The 27,096-nt window shown below is 40.9% G+C and overlaps 1 protein-coding gene across 6 annotated transcripts in view; it reads right to left on the reverse strand.

The window, feature by feature from the left end:
• The window catches only part of Luc7l3 (LUC7 like 3 pre-mRNA splicing factor), a 38,049-nt gene extending 11,179 nt beyond the window's left edge, over positions 1–26,870 (reverse strand). For 4 of the 6 annotated variants that reach the window (XM_057774593.1, XM_057774594.1, XM_057774592.1 and 1 more), the window contains exons 1-5: positions 26,622–26,870; positions 9,605–9,671; positions 4,704–4,743; positions 2,545–2,689; positions 182–256 (exon numbers count right to left, since the gene is read on the reverse strand). In XM_057774593.1, coding sequence (XP_057630576.1) covers positions 182–256; positions 2,545–2,689; positions 4,704–4,743; positions 9,605–9,671; positions 26,622–26,720 — 426 coding nt within the window. In that variant the 5' untranslated portion in view covers positions 26,721–26,870. The remainder of the gene's footprint in view (positions 1–181; positions 257–2,544; positions 2,690–4,703; positions 4,744–9,604; positions 9,672–26,621) is intronic. The other 2 variants (XM_057774595.1, XM_057774596.1) reach the window with 1 other exon arrangement.
• Positions 26,871–27,096: the final 226 nt, after the last annotated feature.

Below are 27,096 nucleotides of genomic sequence, written 5' to 3' on the forward strand. Positions count from 1 at the left end.
CAATCAAATTCCTTTTCATGTTTATTTTCTGACCTCATCAGTCATGTGTCAGTCTTTTTGTTTCTTAAGACAGAGTCATGATACTACTATCTCCACCAGTTCCTACATCTTGGGGTTAAAAACAGATGTCGCAGCACCCAGCCCCAAATTTTTTTCTCACACTTCTGCCAACAATTCTCACCTGCTGTAGAAGCACATCAATTTTGTCTGTCAGAACCTGAATTTTTTCTTCATTTTTGCCTGTTGGACCAGCAGCCTATTAAAAACAGTAACGTGTGTTAATACTGCCATTAATAAGTAAAATACCAATGAAAATACTTCAAATTCTTAGGTCCAGGGATGGAGCTGGTGATAGCATGCACAAAGCCTTGGGCTTGATCCCAGCACCACCTCCTAAAGCAACAAAACATTCAAGTTCTCATGGATACAGATACATCCCCCCCCATTCAAAAAAATAAAGAAAAATCAGTGGCCCAGTGGCCTTGAACTCAAAGAGACTTATGCCCTACCCTCCCAAGGGCTAATATGGGATGATGCCACCATGCCCCTCAGTGTTTCTATTTAGTAACTGAAGGAGGGAGGAGGTTGGACATCATGGCATATGCGTATAATCTCTTGGAAAGTGAAGGCAAGGAGAATCAAGACTTCAAGTTAGAGCCAGCAGTGAGGGTAAACACCTTTAATCCTAGCACTCAGGAAGCAGAGGCAGGAAGATGTATGAGTTCAAGGCCAGCCTAGTCTATAGAGTAAGTAAGTTCCAGAGTACACAGAGAAACCCTGTCTCAAAAAATCAAAACAAAACAAAAAAACTTCCAAGTCACCTTCACAAGTTAAGGCCAGTCTTGACCATAAAAACCCTGTCTCAGCAAAACAAATATAGTAAGCATTTCAACCACTAAATACTAATACAACTATGTTTGATCTGCTAGCCAATTATATATATAGTTACTGACACCTGAAGAAAAAAATCCTCAACTGAGCATGGAAGGGCATCCCAGTACTTAGGAAGTTAAAAGAAGAGTGTTTCTGAGTTAGAGGGCCATCCGGGGCACAAAACAAAAAACAAAAACAAAAGAAAACAAAAAAAGGCCGGGCGGTGGTGGTGCACGCCTTTAATCCCAGCACTCGGGAGGCAGAGGCAGGCGGATCTCTGGGAGTTCGAGACCAGCCTGGTCTACAAGAGCTAGTTCCAGGACAGGCTCCAAAACCACAGAGAAACTGTCTCGAAAAAAAACCAAAAAAAAAAAAAAGAAAAGAAAAGAAATTCTTATATAGCAAAACCACCTTTCTTACACATTCTAATGAAAATTGTCTAAGAACTACAAAGAAGCCCAATAATTACCTTCTATGAAAAAAAAAAAGTAAAGAAAAAGGGACTGAGGCTGACCAGCATCAGCCACATTCTTTCTATTCAAGAAGCTCAAAGCCCATATGTCTATTTCTGAGCAACTCCATAAGCTCCAGACTCAAATATCTGCTGGGCACTTAACTAGGTACATTACCACTGGTCACAAAATTTGACTTGTACGATAGCTACTTTACCATTTCCACTTAACAGAGACAAAAGCAAGGCATGAGGCTAAGGTTAGTAATTTGCTGTAAGTAATTCAGCTGGAAGATTTTGGATTCGTGCCTAGATAGCCTGACTTGGAATCACAAGCTCACATCACTGGGTATTTTAAAGGCATCTCAAATGTGACATTTCTAAGATAGAAACGGTAAGAACAAATTTTTCTCTAGTTCCTATCTACATAAATTCGGTTAGTGACCTGGTTGCTTAAATAAAGAACTATGCAGGTAGAATGGTTTATCTTTCCCTGTTCATTCAAATCATCCCTCCTATAAGCTGTTAAGTTTTTCAACCATCCTCACCCAACTGGCCATAATCATCACACAAGCCCCAGAAGACTGGCTACTTCCACTGCACACCCTTCAGACCATTTTCCATTCTATAGCCAGAGTGGGCCTTTAAGAAAGGTACTTAGGCTCTTTCACACCCGACACCCTAACTTTGCTTTGACTCTGTATGAAGAAATGACCCCTTCTTTGTTTTATGTCCGCTACCCCCCACCCCACTTTGGGTTCTGCTAGCTAGTTCCTGGTTTGCCTTATATTACAACCTTTAGAACATTCTTTTCTAGTCACATTCTCCTTGGAAAAGCAATTCCCCCTAGATAACCTGCTTATCTCATTTTCCTCACGGAAGTGCAATGGTCAGTGGGTCAGGGCTAGTTACTAGGAAACCATTTTTCTGAGATTTTCTAGAATAAAGGACGCATCTAGAGGGCTACCATGTAGTTAGTAGTGGAGCACTTGATAGCATGTACAAAGTCTGAGGCTTGATCTCCAGCACCACCACCACCAAAACAAACCAACAAACAAAAATTAAGAGGGGGAAAGATTCTTCCCTAAACCTCAACAGAAAAAAAGGTGTTTTTCAAACTTCATGTAATTTTTGAAAGACAAAGTAATCAATGGAAGACAAATGAGATATCTGGGTCTCCAGAGGACAAGGGCTCTTTACAAAGTTTATGTCATACTTACCCCAGAGGACTGCTGATTTTGAGATAATGCCAAACGAGCATGACCTCGTCTAATTCTACGCTCTACCTCGGCAAGTAAACTCTGTAAGTATCGCAAAAAATCTCTCTCATAGCCAACTTTCATAAAACGAGAACTCTTCTCATACCTGATAAAATGAAAATAAATCAACTTTTAACCATTACACATCATATATTCTCTATCAACCCATCTCTAGGACTGTTGCATTTAGACTGAGGAATAAACAAGGCATTACATGAAGCAAATTTCTGGCTGTATCTATCAAAGGAAAAGGCATTATACACTGTATTAGTGTTGTCTAAGAATCAGTTTGCAGGGCTGGGGAGAAGCCTTAGTGGCTAAGAACACTGACTGCTCTCCCAAGGGACCCAGGTTCAATTCCCAGCACCCACATGGCAGATCACAACTGTCTCTAACTCCAGTTCCAGAGGACTCAACAGCCATGGCAAGGAACCAATGCATATAAAATAAGAAGAATCAGTTTGCTGTTTGATTTGATGGTACTATACACTGAACCCAGGGCCTTACACATATTACCATATTACCAAAGTGCTCTATCTGAGCTATAATCCATTGCTTTGTTTTTTGAGAAAAGGCCCCATTAAGTTGTCCAGACTGGCCCTGAACTTGGATCTTCCTGTCTTGTTTATGGGTTTTATAGGCCTGCACTACCAGGCCAAGGTAAAAACACAAGCTTTAAACACAGGTTTAGTCAGGCAGTGGTGACACATGCCTTTAATCCCAGCACTCAAGAGGCAGAAGCAGGCGAATTTCTGTGAGTTAGAGGCCAGCCTGGACACATTCCAAAGCTACAGAGAAACCCTGTCTCAAACCAAATAACAACGACAAAAAAAAAAAAAAAAAATCCAAGACACAGGTTTAAGTACCAGCTCTACTACTGCACTGGATCTATCAATGACCCTGAACCCAGGGCAACTTTTATCTATAAACCAGTGAAATGCTTCAGCAAACGATCTGCTAAGCCTGACAACCTGAGTTTGCTCCTAGGAGCCCATATGGTAGAAAGAACTAATGTCTAGAAGCTGTCCTCCATAAGTGTACCACAGCACTGGTGTACACTGTGTAAGATACACAAACCAAATTAAATATTATTTAAAAATTAAAAATTTGTTTGCTATGCTGGCATATGCTAATTACATCCTAGAAACAGATGGATAAATGTGAGTTCGAGGCCAGCCTGGCCTACATAGTGAGTTCCAGGCTAGCGAGGCTACATAGTAAGACAGTAAGACAGCGTCTAAAGAAATAAAGAATTTTAAAAGCTGGCAATGGTGACGCACACCTTTAACCTCAGCACTTGGGAGGCAGAAGCCAGTAGATCTCTTTGAGTTCAAGGTCACTCTCATCTACAGGGCAGCCAAGGCTACACAGAGAAACCCTGTCTCAATAACAACAATAATAGCAGCAGCAGCAGCTGTGCAGGCATGGTAGTCACTTATACTCCTAGTGCTTGAAAAACAGAGAAAGGGGATTCCTGAAGCAAGGTGGCTCAAAAGACTGGACAGAATTAGCCAACAGGAGACTAAATAAAGTGGAAATAATCAAGGACACCCCACTCTGGGCCGCCACACACACACCATCTGATACTCAAATGATTCCTATGCCATGGACGTTGCAGAGATGGCTCAGGGAGTTAATGCTTACTGTGTATGCATGAGGGCCTGAGTTTGGATCCATATAAAGCCAGGCACAGCAGTACAGGTTTATATTCCCAACATTCTTATAGTGAGATGGAAGGCAAAGACAGGAAAACCTCTAGAAACGTCTGGGCCAGCTAGCCTGCCATATGCATTATCGAACAAGAGATCCTATCTTAAACAACTGAGGGTGTCTTCTGACACACAAGGGAGGGAGTTACAAAACAATTATAAATTTTAACAGGGCAAACAAAGGAAGGTACAGATATAATATAGAAAAACTAAGCATATAATATGCATTCATATGGCAGCTAATATCATTATTGAAACTATTAAACCGTACCATGCCCAGCCAGTGACTAGACTTCCATGCAACATTATTTTATATTAGTTCCAGTTATTTCTTCAATGTTTGTTTCTTTAAACTAAATAACTAGGAAGGGAAAATGACCCCCCACACACACAAAAAAAAGTACAACTCACTGTTTTCTTAGATTCTCATCATGAATTTTTTCACATGGACCTGAGAGAGATAAAAGAGCATGTATAAATTATTGTGACATTCACTAGCTATAAAAAAGGGTCATTCCTACCCGCCACACTGAAATAGCATCTTTCGACATAGCCTAGGATGGTCTAGAACTGAGGATCCTGCTGCCTTAGCTTCCTAAGTGATGAGAGTAACGAGAGTAGACCACTACATCATTTTCTTTTTTCTCTCTATCTTTTTTTTATAAGGTTGAGGCCTTATGTGACTTGCAGTCATCTAAGGTAGTGCATCCCTTTCTAATAAATAATGCCACTTTGTTCAGAATAAAGCTATGCTACTATTGGAGGGGGGGCAGGGAGTGGCTGAGGCAAAAGATCAGTGGTCGAACACCTGCTTCATATGTAAAATGCCCTGGGTTTGATCCTAGCATCCCTGTGAAATAAAATACAGCTATATACAGTACCAATATGGCAACTACGATATATACAGTCCTTAAAAATAAAAATAAATAAATCACTAAGTAGACTGCAGACACCAAAATTGATACTGAGTCACAAAGCATCATGAAAATTGACCTCTTTAGTCTCCTAAGTCAACAAAGGGGACAAGAGCAAGAGTGAAGAGAAAGAAAAAAACTGTTCCATACTACTACAAAACAAAACTTGGATGCTAGAGACTACTGATCTGAACCAGCATTGATATTACCTTCAAATACTTGTACATAAAGTTAAGTAACACAAGTCTCATTCTCAATAACAAATGCAACCATTTTTTACTTTTAGCCATTTCTTTTGAAATTTAACTCCACTATTTTGAATTTTTTTGTGCCCTCCCCTCTTTTTGGTTTTTCAAGACAGGGTTTCTCTGTGGCTTTGGAGCCTGTCCTGAACTAGCTCTTGTAGACCAGGCTGTTCTCAAACTCCCAGAGATCTGCCTGCCCCTGCCTCCCAAGTGCTGGGATTAAAGGCTTGGGCCACCATCGCCCGGCTTTGTTTTGGAATTTTCTGCTTATTTTTAATCAATATTATACATCAAAAATTTAGGTTAGGCCAAGTAAGGTGGCAGACAACTTTAATTCCAGCACTCAGGAATTCAGCCTGGTCTAGTCAGAACAGCCAGGACCACATGGAGACTCTGTCTCCAAAACAAAACAAAACAAAACAAAAAGCTAAGCCATCTTTTGTTGGAATTACATTTTGACCAGGCCAACAGCATTCCCTGTAGCCCAAACAAAAGGTGTGGAAGGTATTTGTGTTTTTCCTTGAGATTTGTTTTCTATGTATATATTTTTAGATCTCCTTTAAATACTTCCACTTAGTCTAAGAAAGTATCTCCATACTATTTCCCTAAAGACAAGGCAGCAATTTTTGTTCTCTTCAGGGAGCCTTGTCTTACTTCCATCTGGAATGCTTATTTTCCAAGCTTACTAGAGTTACTATCTTAAAGAATTCCTTACCCACACTGTATTAGATATACTACCAGAGTTTATTTTTCTTTATTTCTGTCAGGTTTATGAACATTATCCTGGATAACTTGTTTGAGAAAGGATACATGGGAACATGCTTGTTCAGACTTCCTATGTCCCAAAACATCCTTCTTTACCCTCATACTTCAATATTTTCTACACTAACTCTGGTATTAGCACAAACCCTGTAGGTAATTCTCTGGTGTTTTCAAACTTCTTGCACCGCATAAATCTTAGGTCATTCTGAACCATAATTTTTAATTAAGTTGCTCCTGTGTTTGCTGTTCTCTAATTCACCAAGGTGTGCCAGGGAGAATATGGATTCTTGTCATCCGTTGTGCCCATCACTTGAAGGATTTAACCAACCTAAAGATGATGTTCAACAGTAAATTTAAAAATGTATTTCTTGGAACTAGAGAGATGGCTCGGCAGCTAAAAGCACAGAATGCTCTTGCGTAAGACCCAGATTAAATTCCCAGCACCTAAATGGGAGTTCCAGGGGACCCAATGCCCTCTTCTGATCCCTGTGGGCACCAGGCATGCATGTGGTATATAAATATTCATATAGATAAAAACACTAGTATACATAAATGAAATAAATCACTGAAATTTTTTAATGCATTTCTTTTGATTTCTTCCCCATCTGTATTCTGTCTCAAATATTAATATTGGCTCTAATTTAAACACATCTGCATACTAATATTTTTGTTCTACTGCATGTTTCATAACATTCTATTTTCAAATTTCTCCAGTCCTTTCTATTAAGGTATGTACATACCTCTATGCATCACTGCTGGCCTCTAATGTGAGGGTCTCCTGCTTTAGCATCCAGGGTGCTGAGATTACAATAGTCATACGACACAACTCCAGTTCAGTCCAGTGATGTATTTTTTTGTATGTACATATATATGCGCACGCACATACTGTGTGGTACATGCAAAAGAGTATATAGCACTTTTGTGTGTCTATGTACAAGTTTGAAGAAATCAGAGCATGACTTTGGTGTCTTCCCCTACTTGCTGTTCAGCTAGGTTGGCTGTCCAGCAAGTTCTGATCTACCTGCCTTCCACCCCCCACAATGCTGTCATGACAGGCATGTGCAGCTTTTCACGTGGGTGCTGGGGTTTGAACTCAAATCCTCATGCTTGCAGAGCAAGCAAGCACATGTACCCCCTAAGGCAAACCGCCAGTCCAGTCCACTGGCTTTTATTTCATATTTCTTTAGTTTTAACTTCTAAAAGATTTATTTTTAAGAAGTTCAGCTTAATTGTAATATACTCTTTCTAACGTGCACATACCATTTCTCTGAAGATACTAAAGTTAGGTAAGATTTAAGCATTTCAAACTTTTTCCTACTGTATTTCCTATCATTTCTTATCATAGCTCCTCCCTTGACCATTTTGCTAACCTAAGTTGAAGGTATTCTTCACATGTATGGCAGGTTAGTGTTCCCTGACAGGCAACTTATTTTTCAAAGACTGTTTTACCAGCACATTATATATGTACTCCACTTACATACCTGGTCAAAGGAGGGCACTGGAGCCCCTATACCTGGAGTCACATGGAGCTACCACATGGATGCTAGGAACTGAACCAGGTCCTCTGCAAAAGTCAGTGCTTAAAAACACTGATCCATCTCTCCAGCCCCGGCAATAAGTTTTTAAAAGATACTTCCAAATTCTGACTAGAAATTAGAATGGATGGGCAAGATTTGTAAACAAGGGCCTTTACCGAAGGGAAACCAAGAACTTATTTTTTTAAAAGGAGATGCTCAGAGGGTCAGGATGCAGGCAATAGAACTCTTTTCTAAGGTGTTCACCTGCTCTCTACACCAGGGAAAATTTTATAGCTATACCTTCCAAGATGCCTCTAAGAGAACACTACTATTAAGTACTTATTTTAAAAAAAAATTTTTTTTGAGTTTAGATGTAGTTTATTTAGTAAAAGGGAAGGGGGAGTGGGAGGGGGAAAGGGGGAGGGGGAGGGGGAGAAGGAGAGTGGAGATCATAGCCACCTCTTCCGAAGAGAGACCGGGCAGAGCTATTTAAAGATTGTTTTTACAATTTCATTTTTGCTCACAATTTCCCTGTGCTGTGCTTAAAATGTCAAGATCCAGACTCTTCCAGCCACAATATTCCCCAAGGCAAACACTGATATCAGTAATGTGAGATAACTCACAACTCAGCCAATTATGTTTGTAGTTTATACTTTGGGTCTTTCTGGTCAATTTCTACAAAAAATAAGCCTTATCTTTCTGGGTCACTAGAGTAGAAAAGTTAGCATCGAGAAATGTCCAAAAATACTGAAATTGGTGATTCTTTACTGGGAGTTATTCAGACCCCAGAGGACATTTGTCAATGTCTGGTGACAGTTCTGGCTGTCATCATGGTGGTGTATGCTACTAGAAACACCAGGTCTGGGCTAGAAATCCTGCCAACACCCTCAAAAAACAAACAAACAAACAAACAACAACAAAAAAAACCAACTGCTTCAAGATGTTAACAGTGTCAAAGCCAAATTTTCTCTCAACTGAAAATCTTCTGCATTTTGTCTTTTGACTCAGCCCTGACTTTTACAATATCCTGATGGCCCATATCTGGCACTAGCCACGATTCTAGAACTCAGTGATTGTTTTCTCAGTCCCTCTGCAGACTTTCAACACAGGTCTCTACCAAGACCATCTTCTAAAACTGTGTTTTAGAAGTAACACCTGGTATTACTACCTATTCCACACCTTTAGCATAGTGTGCACTTTTGACCAGACACAATCACTTATACCTGTGTTTCTAGCGTTCAGAAGATAGAGAGGGATAGCTTTATGCTTCAGGCCAGCCTAAGCCACATAAGTATATTTCAAGCTAGAATGTTCTAGAATAGAGAGTTAAGTGTACATGTGAACAATTTTCACTTTAGTGTTTTACAAGTGTAGGTGTGAACATTTAATTATGCCAGTATGTCTGATCAGATTAAAATTTATTAACATAGTCATAATTAAATCAAGTAGAAATTATTTATCATCAAATTTTCTTTTTTTTTTTAAAGATCTATTTATTATGTATACAACATTCTGCCTTGATATATGCCCGCATGCCAGAGGAGGGCACCAGATCTCAGTACAGATGGTTGTGAGCCACCATGCGGTTGCTGGGAATTGAACTCAGGACCTCTGGAAGAGCAGCCAGTGCTGTTAACCACTGAGCCATCTCTCCAGCCCCTTATCATCAAATTTCAAGGGAAAAAAAACTTCAGGATTACAAAGAAAGTTTTGAGTTTTACTTGGATAAAAGGTTTTATTATTACATAACCTGAGTTGGCCTTCAATTCAAGATACCCTTGTTTCTTGCTGAAATTATAGGCTTGTGTCATCATGCCCGGTTAAAGAAGTTTAATTGTAAGTATAATACAAAGATAAACAGAAAAATCACTTACCAAGATCAGAACGAGTATTTGTAAACAATTCCGCAGGACAAAAACCACAGAGATAATATTTACAAACCTATTAAGAGAAAAAAAAAGGACTTAACTTTCAAAAATTGCTTAGCTCTAAAATTTCCATTAGAAAGGGTGCCAAATAATATTTATGTCTTGATGTATTATTGACCAAGTACGAACAAGACTTATACATTTTGACAAAATGAACGACTTATAGAATGGTCATTTTCTAAAAATAAACTAATTATGTCTGTTCAAATATGATCTGGTGTTTTAAGAACTGGCTGTGAGTTGAGCATTCAGGAGGCAGAGGCAGATGGATCTCATAATAATACAGAAAAACAAAATGGGAGAGGGGGTGTCCCAAGACAGGGTTTCTCTGTATGGTTCTGTTGTCCTTGAACCCACAAAGCTGTCTGCCCCTGCCTCTCTAGTGCTTGGATAAAAACTGTGCACCACCCCACCTGGCAATAAATTTTTATTACCTAAAACCAAACAACCTCTAATAGGCTAGAGAGATGGCGCAGCACTTAGAAGGTACTGCTCTTGCAGAGAACCGAATCCCATTTCCAGAAACCAAGTTGGTAGCCTCACAACTACCTGTAACTCCAGCTCTCTTCTGGCATGAATATATATCCTGTGTTTATGCACATATACACACAGGCCTCCCACTCACATGATTAAAAATATAATCTTAAAAAAAAACTACATCATTCTTATGAATCCATTTTTGTCATGACATGAGGTACATTGTGATATTTCAGTAATATATCTGAATATAATGTATAATGATCTCATTCTTAGTTTTTCTTTCCCATCCTAACTTATTTTAATCTTCTTGTAGTACTCAGGTGTCTTGTACAGCGAGTTCCCCACAATCGATATTCAAGCTTTGAAGTTAACAGATTTTAACTATTTACAGATTAGGCCTTGTGGACTCATTGTCTAAATCAAAGATAATACACATTTAAAGTAAATTAGGGTTTTTTTTGTTGTTTTTTTTTTGTTTTTTTGTGACAGGGTTTCTCTGTGGCTTTGGAGCCTGTCCTGGAACTAGCTCTGTAGACCAGGCTGGTCTCGAACTCCCAGAGATCCGCCTGTCTCTGCCTCCCGAGTGCTGGGATTAAAGGCGTACGCCACCATCGCCCAGCAGTAAATTAGTTTTATATTATTGCTAAAGTTCCCCTAACTGTCCATGTATTAGACATTTCACACACTAATACTTTCACTGAGTGACTCTTACTAGATCCCTTTGAAGAAAACATTATGAACATGAAATGAATTTAATTCTTTCCTGTTGATGCATTTGTCATTGAAACAGTGTCTCATTATGTAACCCAAATTGGCCTTGAACGTAAAACAATTCTGCTTCAGTCTCATAAATGCTGGTATTCCAAGGCTTGCTCCATCACACCAAGCCCACTTTTGAGAAACTCTTCCAGATCCCATATTTAATTTAGTAAACTAAAGCACATTAATCAAAATTCCAAACTATTGCCTTTCACCCAAAACTTCACTGTTAATGTGATTATCAATGCATTACATTTAAACAACAGTAAGAAGGGTAGGAATGGAGCGTATTCTAGGCTGCATGCCTGACATGAAACGGAACTGAGTTCTATAGTTAGCACAAAATAAACTGAGTAAGAAATTTTGAGTAATAAATCTTTCTCAACAATTAGGATTTGATGCCAAATGTCAAACAGATTTTTCTTTATCAAAGCAGTATGGTTTTACAGCTCTGCCCATAAAAATTGAAATCAAAATCTATCTGGCCAGGACGGGCAGCACTGGGCAGCACTAGCCTTTAATCCTAGATACACAGAAGATTGAGGTAGGAGGAGCTCAAGTTCAAAGTCTACCTGGCTTACAGAGTGAGTTCAAGGCCAGCTAGGAGACTTGATGAGATTCTGTCGGAAGGAAGGAAGGAAGGAAGGAAGGAAGGAAGGAAGGAAGGAAGGAAGGAAGGAAGGAAGGAAGGAAGGAAGGAAGGAAGGAAGGAAGGAAGGAAAAGGCCAAGGACACAGCTTAGTGGTGACTACAAAGCTCTGGGGTTCAAGTTCCTCTAAAGGGAGGAGAACATGATAGAAGGTCAGAACATACCACCCAACGGTTCAAGTCAAGCAAGGTTAAGTACACAGTTATAACCCTAGCTCTCTGAAGGCTAATGTAAGAGAGTGACAAGTTTGAGGCTAGCTTGGGAAACACAGCAAAATCAAGTCTCAAAAAACTAATGTTCAGCCGGGCGGTGGTGGCGCATGTCTTTAATCCCAGCACTTGGGAGGCAGAGGCAGGCGGATCTCTGTGAGTTCGAGACCAGCCTGGTCTACAAGAGCTAGTTCCAGGACAGGCTCCAAAAACCACAGAGAAACCCTGTCTCGAAAAAATCAAAAACAAACAAACAAAAAAAAAAAAAACTAATGTTCAAGAGGAGATGGGCAACTGGGCAGAGGTGGCACACACCTTTAATCCTGGCAGAGGCAGACAGATCTCTGAGTTAGAGGACAGCCAGGTCTATAGCGTGAGTTCCAGGACTGTTACATGAAAAATCAAAACCAAAAAAGAGAGAATGGCAAAGACCTGGTGTTATGGTAGTATATGTCTTTAGTCCCAGAACTTAGGAAGCAAAGAAAGGTAGGTGGATCTCTGTAGTCTGGTCTATATAGTTTCAGGCCAATCAAGGTGAGATGTTATTTCAAGAAAAAACAACAAAACCACACACACACCCACACACCACCAGCAGCAACAACAACAAAAAGTGGTCAGTGAGACTGTTTAGTTAACCTGCCTGGCAATATCCAGAACCCATGTAAAGAAGAGAATGGATTCTACAAAACTGTCCTCTCGCCTCCACATGGCTCACCATGACAGACAGACACACACACACGATGCACTCACACACGTAATTATAATAATAAAATTTAAAGAGGATGGAGAGTTGGCTCATGCTGTAAGAACAGCTGGTGCTGAGCCTGACAACCTGAGCTCATTCCAAGGACCCACACGGTAGACTAAGTGGTGACTGACCTCACACATAATGGCATGTGTCACCTTGATCATAAATACACATATGGTGAAAATCTGAGCTTCATGTATCAAGTCTAAACAGATTGGTTTACAACATTAACCTGATATAACTTAATATGTTTTTGTGTGCACATGTGTGGTTCTAAGGGTGCTAGTTCCAACCTGTCTTGCTCTGTACCACTTTTCTTAGAAACACCAATATTTGACTTTTAGGATCATTTTCTTCAACTTAAGCTCCACACCCACCTTCTTTTTGAGACAAAGTCTTACTGTGTAGCCCAGGGCAGTCTGGAACTCATTATATAGTACCTGTGATTCTAAATTCATAGTAATTCTATCTTAGCACCTGCATGTCAATTATATGTATTTTATGTATGAGCCACAATGCCCAGCTGGCCTCAAACAATACTTATTTTTTTAAAAAAGTATTTATTTATTGTATAGACAGTGTTCTGCCTGTATAAATGCCAGCAGGTTAGAAGAGGGCACCAGATCCCATTACAGATGGTTATGAGCCACCAAGTGGATGCTAGGAAATGAATTTAGAGCGTCTGGAAGAATAGTGGTGCTCTTAAGCGCTGAGCCATCTCTCCAGGCCCCTTAGACAATATTCTTATAGGTTGCCTATATTTAACAAAGACTATGTGCTAGACTTTAGAAAATTACTTTTAAGATTTATTTCTATGGGTATGAGTGTTTTATATGCATGTATGTATGTATACCACATGCATACTTAGTGTTCACTGGTCAGAAGAGAATCCCTTAGAACTGGAATTACAGATTGTTGAGAGCCACCACGAAGGTACTGGGAACAGAACCCAGAGACTCTGCAAGAGCAAAAGGTGTTCTTAAGTGCTAAACCATCTCTCCAGTTCCCACGCCTTAATTTAATATTTTCCCATTTAATTTAATATTTCCTCAAATTATTTCTGAAACTCTCAGTTGGATATAGTAGCACATTTCTGTAATTATAGCACTAGGAAACCAAGACAGAAGCTGAGTTCAAGACCAGAGACCTATAGTGATCTTGCCTTACAAAACTATAATAACAGAAAGTCATGGTAGTGTGTGCCTGTAATCAAGCACATAGGAGGTTAAGGCAGGATCACTGGGAGTCTGAGGCCTATCCAAAAAGATCAATTTAGGGCTGGCAAGACAGCTAGCTCAGTGAGTAAAGGTGCTTGCTACCAAGACTGAAGACCCGAGTTTAATTCCCATAACCCATAGGATGGAATGAAAGCAAACTTCCACTAGTTGTCTTTAGACCAACACACACATAAACACAAAATACAATTTCTTTAACCATAATTTTTGAAAATTCAAATGATCGATAAAACCCAGACTGATAAATTCTAACCACTGAGCAATACGTTCAGACCCTAAACTACTTCTGATTCTCCCCAGGAATTGCAGATTTTAAAAATCAAGCTTACAACACTGAATAACTGGTAGTACATACTTGGGTGTTTCAAATAATGTTATTAATGCCAATAATACAAGAAATCCACATAATACCTTTTATTTTTTGTATGCTGTATACATGTACATATTTGTGATTGTGTGCAAATGCATGACAATGCCAGAAGTGGTCGTGGGTGTCTTCCTCCCTTACTCCTCACTACATTTATTTGTAAGTGTAAAAAGCTAACAACATCAGCTGGCTCCTGCAGCTGCTCTCCACTTGTTTTGGGGACAGTGTCCTTTGCTGAACGCAGACCTTGCTGATTGGGTAGTCTGGCTGCTCTACAGTAGGCCCATGGATCCACCTGTCTCTGGCTGCCCAGCACTGGGGTAACAGAGGTACTGTGGTGCCTAACGGCATATGGTTATCTTTCTTTGGGATATAATTGTGCCAATCACTCTAAATTTAAGATATTAGTCTTTGGCATTTAATATTAATCAGTGAAAAATATAAATACTCGCCGGGCGGTGGTGGCGCACGCCTTTAATCCCAGCACCCGGGAGGCAGAGGCAGGCGGATCTCTGGGAGTTCGAGGCCAGCCTGGTCTACAAGAGCTAGTTCCAGCCGGGCGTTGGTGGCGCACACCTTTAATCCCAGCACTCGGGAGGCAGAGGCAGGCGAATCTCTGTGAGTTCAAGTCCAGCTTGGTCTACAAGAGCTAGTTCCAGGACAGGCTCCAAAACCACAGAGAAACCCTGTCTCGAAAAACAAAACAAAACAAAACAAAACAAAAAAAAAAAAAAAAAAAAGAGCTAGTTCCAGGACAGGCACCAAAGCTACAGAGAAACCCTGTCTCGAAAAACCAAAATAAATAGATAGATAGATAGATAGATAGATAGATAGATACTCATCACAAACTAATATCCATGCAAGTACTCTCAATGCCTTTTCCTCACCTTAATTTAAATTTATTTTATGTGCATTGGTATGAAAATGTCAGATCCCCTGGAACTGGAGTTACAGACGGCTGTGAGCTGCCATGTGAGTGCTGGGAATTGAACCTTAGTCCTCTGGAAGAACAGTCAGTGCTCTTAACTGCTGAGCCAGTTAACTAGCTACAATTCTTTATTCAACAATTTTTTACTCCATGTCCACCATGAACCCAGCAACCTACTAATAGGAAGCAGGGGTGGGAGCAATAATTCCCACAATGCAGTAACGATATAGTTTTTTGATAAGCTTTAAAGCAGAAGAGTTAAATCTCAGTAAGACAGTTTCAACTGTTAAGGAAATACTGGCTTACAGTAAACCAACAATCTTGGTAGGTAGTATTATCAGAAAACTTTTTTTTTTCTTTTTGAGATGGGGTTTTCTTTATAGCTCTGGCTGTCCTGGAATTCTGTAGACCAGACTTGCCCTGGAACTCAGACTCACATGCCTCTGTCACAGGATTGCTAGGACTTGAGGTATGTGCTACTATGCCTGGCTATAATCAGAAAACTTTAAATGGTAACTTTCCACCAACTTCAAGTCAAACTACCCAAAAATAGATAGACTGATAGGCTGACTGACAGACAATAAAACAGTATCTGGCATCAGTTATGAAAAAGTAATGCTCTAAACAATACCACAGGGCTAAGACACAATTTGAAACTATTTGCCAAACCTAAAGTGTTTTCTTTTTTTGTTGTTTTTGAAAACAGGGTTTCTCTGTGTAGCCTCAGCTGTCCTGGAACTTGCTCTGTAGACCAAGCTAGCCTCAAACTCGGAGATCTGCCTGCCTCTGCCTCCCGAGTGCTGGGGTTAAAAGCATGTGCCACTACTGCCCAGCATGTTAGTCACACTATCTTTCTAGATACTGACCATTAGTTTACATAATCATCCACACTCGCGTTCCCTCCCAACACCCCTTTCTCCCTCTCCTTCCAGCCTGGCCAGAAATGGCAAAAGACAATTTACATACTCAACAGGAATCAAATAGTGAACATAAATTAAGGCAGGTTCATATATGCTGATATTGTTGAAATTATTAGGGAAAGTCAGGAAAGAATATATACCAATTTTTAAATTACTCTGACAGAGTATTTAGTAATGGGAAAAGAACAGACTCACAGTTCACTTTTGTTAAGAATATTTTCTTGCAAACATGTTCACTTTTATTAAAAAAAAAGTTCACTGGGCAGTGGTGGCACACACCTTTAATCCCATTGTCCAGGAGGCAGAGGCAGGCAGATCTCTGTGAATTTTAAGCCAACCTGGTCTACAGACTAGTTTTAGGACAGACTCCAAAGTTACACAGAAAAACCCTGTCTCGAAAGAGAGGGAGGAAGGGAAAGAGGGCACGAGTGCGCACTATCTAAATTCAAGGAAAACAGTAAAATCAATTTCCTAATATATTCAGAGAATCATGAGAACACTATTTACTGCTTAAAAAAAAAAAAAGCAGGATCAGTAATTCTGATCATCTCCGAGTCACAGGCTGGAGATGCAACTTGGTGACAAGGTGACTCCCCAGCACACACAAAGCCCTGGAGAAAAAAGAAAAAAAAATCTTTCAATCTCAAACATAACTAAGAATAAAGATTTTTTGTTTTCCTGAATCTACCAGAACCTAATACTAAGCAGTGTAATTCTTCCTTGTACTAAATTAATACTTAAAACTCTCAAAGATTCCCAAGACCATCAGTTGAAAGGAGAAAAAAATTGGTTTACTATATAGTTATTTCTTGCCCTTGTAGTCAGATCATGTAACCAATCAGAACAGCTTCAAATCATAGCATGTAAATTTAAATCAAATATAAATGTATTTGCAGGCACCTACAGATATGAATCCTTGGCTTAAAATTCTAGGGAATGCTCACAGAACTTCTACTGTAAATTACTAACTTTTGACAGGCAGTTGGCAAAAAAGGGTGGGGGAGGCTAAAACCAGTATTCTAATAGTCTCACCTGACAGTCCTAGCTGGCCTAGAATTTGAGTTCCTCCCGTCTCAGCCTTCTGAGTAATGGGATATGGGAGCTGTGCCACCATGCCTAGTTAAATTTTTTTAAGCTAAAAGAATTCATCGAGTTTTTAAGAAGCAAAAGACAAAGAAAAGCAGAAGGAACTTCAAGGACAGTTTTAAACAGAGGGTCTGTAAGAGTCAGTCTGAGAGCTATGGTTCCAATCCAGCTACAGTGGGATCATTCTTTAGTAATTAGTCTTTGTGTCTCACAGGGCTTTACAGTCATGGCTCACATATTTCTCTTACAGGTTACACATTCCGAATGATAAAATTCTTTCTTTCTTCTTTTTCTTAAGTTTTTTGAGACAGGGCATCTGTGTAGCCTTGGCTGTCCTGTAATTCACTCTGTAGACCAGACTGGTCTCAAACTCAAAGATCCACCTGTCTCTGCCTCCCGGCAGAATGATAAAATTTCAATCTTCACAGCATTGGGCAGTGAACATCTTCACTGCTTCAAACCCTTCAACCTTTTCTTAATATAATGAAGTTCAAACTTCACTCTCCCGTATCTGCCCACTCACTCCCCTCCCAAGATACCCAAAGGCTTCAGTTGTAACATTACTTAAAATTTCCCAATAACACTCATTTCCTTCAATCTTCTCTCTATCCTTCCTCAGGCTGATTTGTACCAAGCCTTTAGGTTCCAGTATTTCAAGGCCAATTTGTATGAAAAGGCCTTCTCAAGTCTAGTCAGACACCCCACGCTCTGAGCACCCTCTGGTTTTCTTCACTGTAGTACTCACACTCGGTCACTGCGTCATTACCAGTTCCTTTTTGTCACTCCACTGACAATCTCAGGCCTGAGGGTTGTGCCTACACAATTCTGCTAGTATTTAAAAAACAATGCAGGGGGCTGGAGAGATGGCTCAGAGGTTAAGAGCACTGACTGCTCTTCCAGAGGTCCTGAGTTCAATTCCCAGCAACCACATGGTGGCTCACAACCATCTATGATAAAATCTGGTGCCCTCTTCTGGTGTGCAGACATGCATGAAGGCTGTATACATAATAAATACTTTAAAAAAAATGCAGTTCTATTGAAAGGAACTGAAGTAGCTAGCCATCTCCCTTGGTGAAAATCACATCTAAAGACAGGTGTGCTCTGAGTTTTGATTATTCGTGCTACATATGTATGTGAACACTTGGTCTCCAGCTGTTGGCACTATCTAGGAAGTTTATGAAATCTTTAGAAGGCTGAGCCTTATAGGAAGCATGCTAAGCCAGGTTGAGATTTTACAGTCTGGGTCCATTTCCTATTCTTTCTCTTCTCCTGCATGGCCAGGTAAAGAATGGCTGGCCAGCCTTGTGCTCCTTCTGCCATGGAAGACTGCAACCTTCTGCAATTGTAAACCAAAATAAACCCTTTCCTTCCTTAATTGCTTTCGCTGCGGTATTTTATCACAAGACAGAAATCAAACCATTACTAAGCAAATGTACTTTCAATATATTCAATATATATCATATGAAGGGATACTGTAACTAAAAGGTTTCTCTCCCATCTGTCAGTTCCCAAATAACCACTCTGAAGCTTAATATTAATTACAAACTGGTCTATTAGCTCAGGCTTATTATTAACAACTTAAACTAACCCATTTCTATTATTTTATATTTTAGCACGAGGCTTGTGGTTTGTTACCTCACATCTTGCTTCTCCAGCTCTTTCAGACGACACCTTCTTCTTCTTCCCTATATCTTTGTTTTTTTTTTTTGTTTTGTTTTGTTTTTTTTTTTGGTTTTTCGAGACAGGGTTTCTCTGTGGTTTTGGAGCCTGTCCTGGAACTAGCTCTTGTAGACCAGGCTGGCCTCGAACTCACAGAGATTCGCCTGCCTCTGCCTCCCAAGTGCTGGGATTAAAGGCGTGCGCCACCATCGCCCGGCTCATTCCCTATATCTTTGCTTGGATTTACTGCCTGGCTTTATTCTGCCTGGCTATTGCCCAAATCAGTTTCTTTATTAACCAATGGTAAGACATATTCATAACATACAGAAGGGCACCCCACATCAGGACTAGTTCACTGGAACATGTGGCTCTGGCAGACCTTCCCCTTCTCTCCATTCCCTCTGCCTTACTAAAAACCGTTAGATGACATTCCTAAAGCTAGCCACCAAGGTCTATTCCCTTATTGGCTGTTTCTCCCTCCTGAGGCTGACTACCAAGGACCAGTTAGTGAAGTTCTGAAGTTCAGCAATCAGAAGCCCCCTTTGGTTCACCTAATTAATGTCCAATTAAAATTAAAAATTTCACCCTAACACAGGGCTTCCCATTTTATCTTTATAAACCACCATTTGAAAAATGGACCATCTACTTTATCAGAAACCATTGGTGGTGGTTTTCCTTGACAAATATGAAGGGAACAGAAAAAAAAGGTTGATTGAGGGGAAAATCTTTTGGATATTTTCAATTCAAAAGAATTTTTTTCAAATTCAAAAGAAAAAGTTGTGATTAATGCTAAAATACAAGACACAACTATTAGTAGAGAAAAAAATAAATAAATAAACCACCATTTGTATGTGTCATATCTGTCTTCTCTCTATCCAGAGGCAGTCCTTTGTCTCTCTGGAAAAATACCCCTGCCCCCTTTCTCTCATCCCACATGTCCTTTACCACTGCATCCTAGTCCATTCTAACACTGACCTCCCCTTTTCCTCATTTTTTTTACATTAGTCATAAACTGGCCCAGTAACTCAGGCTTCTTATTAACTAATTTTTATAACTTACATTAATCTGTAATTCTTTTCTGAGTTGGACACATGGCCTGGTACCTTTTTCAGGGAGGCAGTCACATCTTGCTTCCTCTGAGGCTAGGTCACGACTGCCGATTGTGCTTCCCACTTCCCAGCATTCTTGTTGCCCTACCTCTACTTCCTGCCTGGCTATTGGCCAATCAGCATTTTATTAAAATACAAGTGACAGGATAAAAGACTATTGCCCCACAGCACCCCCCCTTAAAAAAAACAAGAACTCTGAATCGAATCTCCCTTATGTAGCTAAACAAAGGAAAATATCCATAGTCCATTTTCTGGGAATGTGAGCGTAGTTTTCCTCATCTTAAAAATTACACCTGCAAGGTCATGTGCTGCTGTTTTCTGACTGAGTCAGAAAGGAGTCACTTTAACTTTTGTTCCTGCTTAATAAAGGATTTCTCTGTGAAATCAGGTGTTTGTGTGTGCTTCCCAGGTCCGGGAGGAAGCCCCCAACTGTTCAGGGATCTCCATTACATCTTTGTATTTTAGAGATACAAGATATCTTTAAGACGGGTATTATAGAACCACCTCAAACAATTGGGGGGGGGGTATCTGAACTATTCCACCCAGCAGGGAAGCTCTTTTAAGCAGAAGTAAAAGACTCAAAATAGCTTCAGGAAGTCTCTGAAACCGACCAGATTCACCAGCGGACACCTCCCCAAAACCCAAAATAAAAGTTCATAGTGCCTTTCAGACTAGTAGAGCTGAGCTGCAAAGACTCTCAGATAAGACAAGCAACAAAGAAGCCTCTGAGGTCAGACCAACAGCCAGAAAGAAGCAAAAACCAGCCGAGTTGCCCAGAAGGGGTTTAGACTGAGTCTCTAGGAAAGAACACTCTTCAACCTGTTGAGCCGCCTGCAGACATTTAATATTTAATAGTATGGTATTATGGACTACACTAATTTTAAAAAGTGTTTTTGCTTGTTTATTTTTGTATGTATGTGGGTGTGTATATGCTATAGCATGCATCTGGAAGTTACAAAGCAACTTGTGAGAGTTGGTTCCCTCTCCCAAATATGGGTTCTAGTGACTGAACTCAGGCTGTTAGGTTTGGCAGTGCTGATCCATCTGAGACCCATCCCCAGCCCCTGCAGACACTAATTTTATACCTTTAATTTTCCCTCCCAAACTGAACCTCTTCCCCACCTCAGGCACTGGGGGAATTTTTTTCTCCAAGTAAGAACATGGACAGACATTTTAAGTATTAAGTTTGGGGAAGAAGAAATAGCTCAGCAGTTAGGAGTACTTCCTGCTTTTCTGAAAGATCCAAGTTTGGTTCCCAGCACCCATGTTAGGCAGCTTACAATGGTAGGTAATTCCAGCTCCTGAGGAGTCAAAGCCCTCTCCTGGTCTCCAACACCTGTACACAGTGTGGCAAACATACAATCTTTTTTTAAAGTTGTTTGATACTGTCAGTGACAGTATCTGCTAACATCCCAAAAGTTTTAGAAGTACATTTAGTTCAATTCTCTTCATAGTAACCTTTAGCAAACACGTTATGCTTGAATTAAGGTACATGACAAAAGCAACTTCAGTCATGGCAGGATGTGGGAATACACTCCTAGAGGCAAGAGGATCACTCAAGACCAGCCTTGAAAAATATGAAGACCCTTTCCCTGCAAATAAAACAACCACATTTAATTGCAGACATTGTAAAAGTCAGTTATATCATCCACAGTTAAATTCACTTTTGGAAGGAGGTTCTGAATGTAAGCCTTCAATTTGAACTACAAAATTCTTATCACATTAACAAATACTAAAAGCTCCAAATTAGACTTTGTAATCTTCTATATACAGCTTCTAAGGGCTTCTCTGGCAACACTAAAATCTTCCACTTGGATCCTAAGGCACTTACCTCAGGCAGTTACAATCGCATGCTTTCCTCATTACTAAGGTGTTAACACCAACCAAAAGTAGGACAAACTGCTTAATGCAAAACCACCAGTGGCTGTAAATATGCAAAGCACAAACACAGCACATGTTAATGAATCCTTGAAAGAGTTGCTGTTGGGTGAAAACTACTCTCAAAGAGCCTGAAGAGCACTAACACTACTAAGCAAGACTCAACAAGGGTGGGGCTTGTGGTTTTTGCCACTCCCCACCCCCACGAAAGCAAGCATCAAGACAGCTCAAACAATAAAGGTGTTTGCAACCAAGCCTAAAGACCCAAGATCAACCTCTGGAGCCCACAAAGAAGGACAGAACCAAAATCAAACAGGTTGTCTATCCTCTGACCTTCACAAGAGTGCTCACTCTAGCAGTGCACGCGCGCACACACACAGTTAAATAACTGTACCCAAGAATATTCTTGACATGCTTATAAACCCAGCACTAGGGAGGTAGAGGCTTGAATATCACGTGTTTAAGGTTGCTCTGTTTGTTACACAGAACCTAACTCTTAAAAAAATAAGTTTTATAAAACAACACTTTTAAACATACAGATGAAATTAACTTTAACAATGTACTTTCCTAGCACTTGAAAGTAGAGGCAAGAGAAGCACACATTCAAGGTCATCTTCAGCTAAGTATCATATTCTAGCAAAGTTCCCTCCCCCAATTAAAAAAACAAACAAATAGAAGCAAGCTAGAAGGTTCATCCTGTAAAAGGTACTTGCTGCCAAATCTAATGATCAAACCCCTGAAACCCACAGGTGGAGAGAACATTCTTAAATTGTCCTCTGACACACTCACCCACCCCCACACCCCAATAAATGTAAGAAGATTTTTAAAATCACTGTGCTAGGCTGGAGGAATACAGAAATATGCAATTAAGTCAAATAAGGCTATCTTACAACTAAAGTAATTAAGAGTACTTGTACACATGCCTTTAATCTCAGCCCTCGGGAGGCAGAGGCAGGTGGATCTCTATAAATTTGAGGCCAGCGTGAAACCGAGTTCCAGGACAACTAGGGCTATTACTAAAGAAACTGTCTCGAAAAACCAAACCCCCACAAAAAAAAAAAAAAAAGAGAAAAGAAAAAGGAATAAAAAAGTAAAGTACTTGCTGTTTAGTTCTTAGCACCTACATAGTGGCTCACAACCATCCACGCTCCAATTCCAGTGGGGTCCTATTCCCTCTTCTGGCATTCACATGGTACACACACATATATTCAGGCACTCATATAGCACAAGATAAATGTATATGGGATGTGTATAAATACAAATACATTTTTATAAAACCTATCTTAGAACTACTATTGACACTAAGGTTAATAGTGCTTCCCCCCCACGGTTCAGTAGTTAAGAACACTGCCTGTTCTTCCTGAGGGCTAGGGTTCAATTCCCAGCAACCAGGAGGCTGAGCATGACTGACTCTAATTCCAGTTCCAGAAGTTCCAAGGCACATATACATGCAGGCAAAATATATATATATATATATATATATATATATATATATATTAAAAATAAATGTTAACCAGGACAGGAACCAAAAAGCTACGGAGAAACCCTGTCTCGAAAATTCAAAAAAAAAAAAAAAAAAGACAGGGCCTCACTATGTAGCTCTGGGTTAGCCTGGACCTTCCTATATAGACCAGACTGGTCTGGAATCAAAGAGTGCTGAGATTAAACACACACACACAAATACCGCCATCCAAATTTCTATTCTGACTGTTAAATATCTATATATTTTATATGTGTGTATGTATATATATATATAAAATAATTGGAATTTAATCTTTTTTCCCTTTGCTTTGTTTGAGACAGGGTTAACCTAAGCTAGACTGGAACTCTGATTTGCCATCAGGGTGCTAAAATTACAGGCACGCACTACATCAGGCTTGATTTCCATTTCCACGTCTTCTTTTTTTGGTATTTTCTCATCCTTATTCCAAAAAAGTAAAACCAAAATGGTTTGTCCAGTTATGTGGCTTTTCTCCATCTATTTTCAAATACGAGTCAGAGAGACGGCTCTCTCTCAGCCACAAAGCCAGAGGCCCTATGTCCAAACCCCCATCTACCCACACCCACCAAATGCAATAAAAAAATTTAAGAAAAGTTTCCAAATGGAATAAAAATGCAAAACTATGTATGTTGCAATGTTAGGCCTTAGTGATGTGATGGTGAACCCCTTACATTCAGATGCTGAGCTTGTCCATCCCTTTGGAGTTTCTATTAGCAATCGAAAGCACAGCATCTGACATGCAAGTAACACCAAGAGCTTCCTTCCCCAGGTTTAATACACTCTACACTATCCGCACTGTTTAGAAAAGTCACAGCCAGGCAGTGGTGACATAGGCCTTAAACCGCAGCACTTGGGAAGCAGAGGCAGGGAAATCTCTACATTTGAGGCCAGCCTGGTCTACAAAGCGAGTTCCAGGATAGCCAAAGATACACAAAGAAACCCTGTTTCGAAAAACAACAAGAAGAAAAACAGAAGAGAAGGCAGGCAGGCCGGCCGGCCAGCTTTTCCTCGTGAGGTCCACCAGCACCACCCCCTAACTCTGAAGACAGGAGTTTGAAATGTCAATTAAATGCCTGGAAATCCTTGAAATTAGAATACAATGCAACTTTCAACATTAAAGGCATGAAATATTTTGATGAATCACTAAATGTTCTATCAATACAAAGCATTAAAACCAAAGGGAAAGCACATTTATGGCTGAGATGACATCAAAACCTCATTACTTTCACCACTGTGAAGTCATAAACTTATCCACATGCATCACCATGTGCTATTCTTCACAACATACTCAAAACTAAGATGTAAAGAATGAAATTACTTTTCATTTTAATCTGGACCACAAAAGTCCTATTGTGCTTCAGAAGAAAAAAAAAACATAATTTTTCTAGCCTTGGTTGCTGTTTATTTTTGAGAGTTTCTGGCTAGCCTTGAATACACCAAGATCCACTTTCCTCTGCCTCCCCAGTACTGGGATAAAAGATGTGTGCCACCAAGCCCAGCTGATGTTTCCTAACTTTTCAAAAGCTTAGACTGAGCCGGACAGTGGTGGCATATGCCTTAAATCCCAACACTTGGGAGGCAGAGGCAGGGAGATCTTTGCGAGGCCAACCTGGTCTGTGGAGCAAGTTCCATGACAGCCAGGCCTACAGTGAAAAAATCTTGTCTGGAACAAACAAGACAAAACAAAAAAGCTTAGATAAGTGAGCCCAGCAGTGGTAGTGCAAGCCTTTAATCCCAGCACTCAAGAGGCAGAGACAAGCGGAGGTCTGTGAGTTCCAGGCCAGCCTGGAATGAGACCTAGTTCCAGGACAGACTCCAAAGTCAGAGAAACCCTGTCTCCAAAAACAAAACAAACAAAATAAGAGTTAAGTGCAGTGGGGGGACAGAGAGAGAAATTCACTGTGACAGAGGCCAAAAAAAGCCAATAGGGTCAAGACATAACCAAGAGTCTAGACTAATACTGTAACAAATGATGGGGACAATAAACATTTAAAAATCCACAGATGTTGAAATCAATCACAAATACATGGATTGATATGATTAACAGCCAACATCATAAATTATACCTAAAAATACTTTTATACTACTCTGGAGTCAGGTACCACCTCCATACAACCTTAGTCAAACACTTTTTAAAAATAATCATGTACCCCCACTTCATTTTTCTCCATTGCAAAAGAAAAATTTTTATATTACTCAAACCCTGTGTTTGAAAACAATGCATAATTTACTTTCCTGAAAGGCCTATCTATGTTAGCCAAGCATGGAGACACCTGTAATCCCAGTACTCTGGAAGCTAAGCAAGGATTTCAAGTTCGAGAACAACCTGACCTGAAACAATGTCTCAACAAAGCCTTTGTTGAACCCTTCCTATTTTTTTTTTTTTTTTTTTTTTTTTTTTGGTTTTTCGAGACAGGGTTTCTCTGTAGCTTTGTAGACCAGGCTGGCCTCGAACTCACAGAGATCCACCTGCCTCTGCCTCCCGAGTGCTGGGATTAAAGGCGTGCGCCACCACCGCCCGGCCCTTTCTTCCTATTTTTAATAGCAAGTGATTTCCTTGCTGTTTGATTGTAACTGCAAAGGAAAACAACGTCCGTCTATTCTCCGGTTAAGATTCCAAACAGTGTGCTCCACGTTCAAAACTAGATAAAAAAAAAATACTTAAAATACAATATAATATTTCCGAGGAGTCAGCTGCACAGAACCGTGCAAGCTGAACGGGGCTACAAAAATCAGACGTCGCTTCTGCCGAGTACCAAAAGACCTTGAGCGAGCTTCTCCGGTTCTCACCTGCGACGCTGGAGTTACAGTGAAGCCCAAGTAGGTAAAAGGCTCCAATGAGTTTATGTGAAAGCAAAAACCTTGACACGCGCCTACCTGAGGGACTTAAACACAACTGTCATCTAGCAGTATTACTAAACACAAACACTGTTTACGAAAAACTGTATCAAGTTGTGACCTGTATCAAATGTCTACTTTCCAAAGAAGTGTCGAACAACCCCTAAACGAGACACTGCCACAATTTCTTCCACTAATAGTGGCCAGAAATCAGGCTGAACACGATGGCTACACCCAAATAACGGAAGGATTTGCCCTTCTTTTGCATGCGGTAAAAAGCCCGGAGCTCCGGTGTAATAAAAATGAGCCCTTCCTTCCTTTTTCCCGCGTTTCCCGGCCTCACCGAGGTGCTCCTTTCGGCCCCGCCGAGCGCAATCCCGGACTTCCTCCCCAGAACAACAAATCGCCCTATCCCCGGGGTTCGCGCGGAATCCTCCCTCCTGGGCCGCCCTCCCGCCTCCCGCAGCCGTCAGGTGCTCCAGGCGGCGCGACCGGGACCCCAAATCGCGCCGAGACCCAGCCTGGCCCGGCCCGCGCCCTCCCACGCCTCCCCTCCCCCAGGCGCTTGGGCACAGGCCCAAGGCCCACGGGACTTACGCTCTCGTGGTCCCACCGCACGTTGCTGCGCTTCTCATCCGGGGCGAGGTTTCGGTCCCGGCCCATTAACTCATCCAACAATTGCGCGGCCGAAATCATGGTGCTTCCTCCGGGCGGCTGCTCCCACCAGCCCTAGCACCCACCGACGGAAAGGACCAGCCACTCGGTCGCCAGAACCCCCCCTCGGCCCACTCTCAAGCCGAAAAGCCTCTTCCAAAGAGGAGCCGATAAGACAAAATGGCCGCCGCCCGGGCACCTTCCCAGCATGCCGTGCGCCCGCGGAGACACGCCTAGGCCCGGGCGGCGAAGGCGGCGCGACTCCGCCGGCGAGGGGGCGGGACCCGGTCCGGGCCAGGCCGAGGGCAAGCGGGGGCCAGGCGCTGACTCCGCCCCGCCGCGTCTGTGCCCGCCGAGCCCTAGCCTCGCTACGGGCCTGCGCTGTCGGCCCCTTTCACTTCGAGAAAAAGAGCAAGCT

The sequence above is a fragment of the Chionomys nivalis genome, chromosome 7 (assembly GCF_950005125.1).
Source record: "Chionomys nivalis chromosome 7, mChiNiv1.1, whole genome shotgun sequence".
In the NCBI taxonomy this organism is placed as follows: Eukaryota; Metazoa; Chordata; class Mammalia; order Rodentia; family Cricetidae; genus Chionomys; species Chionomys nivalis.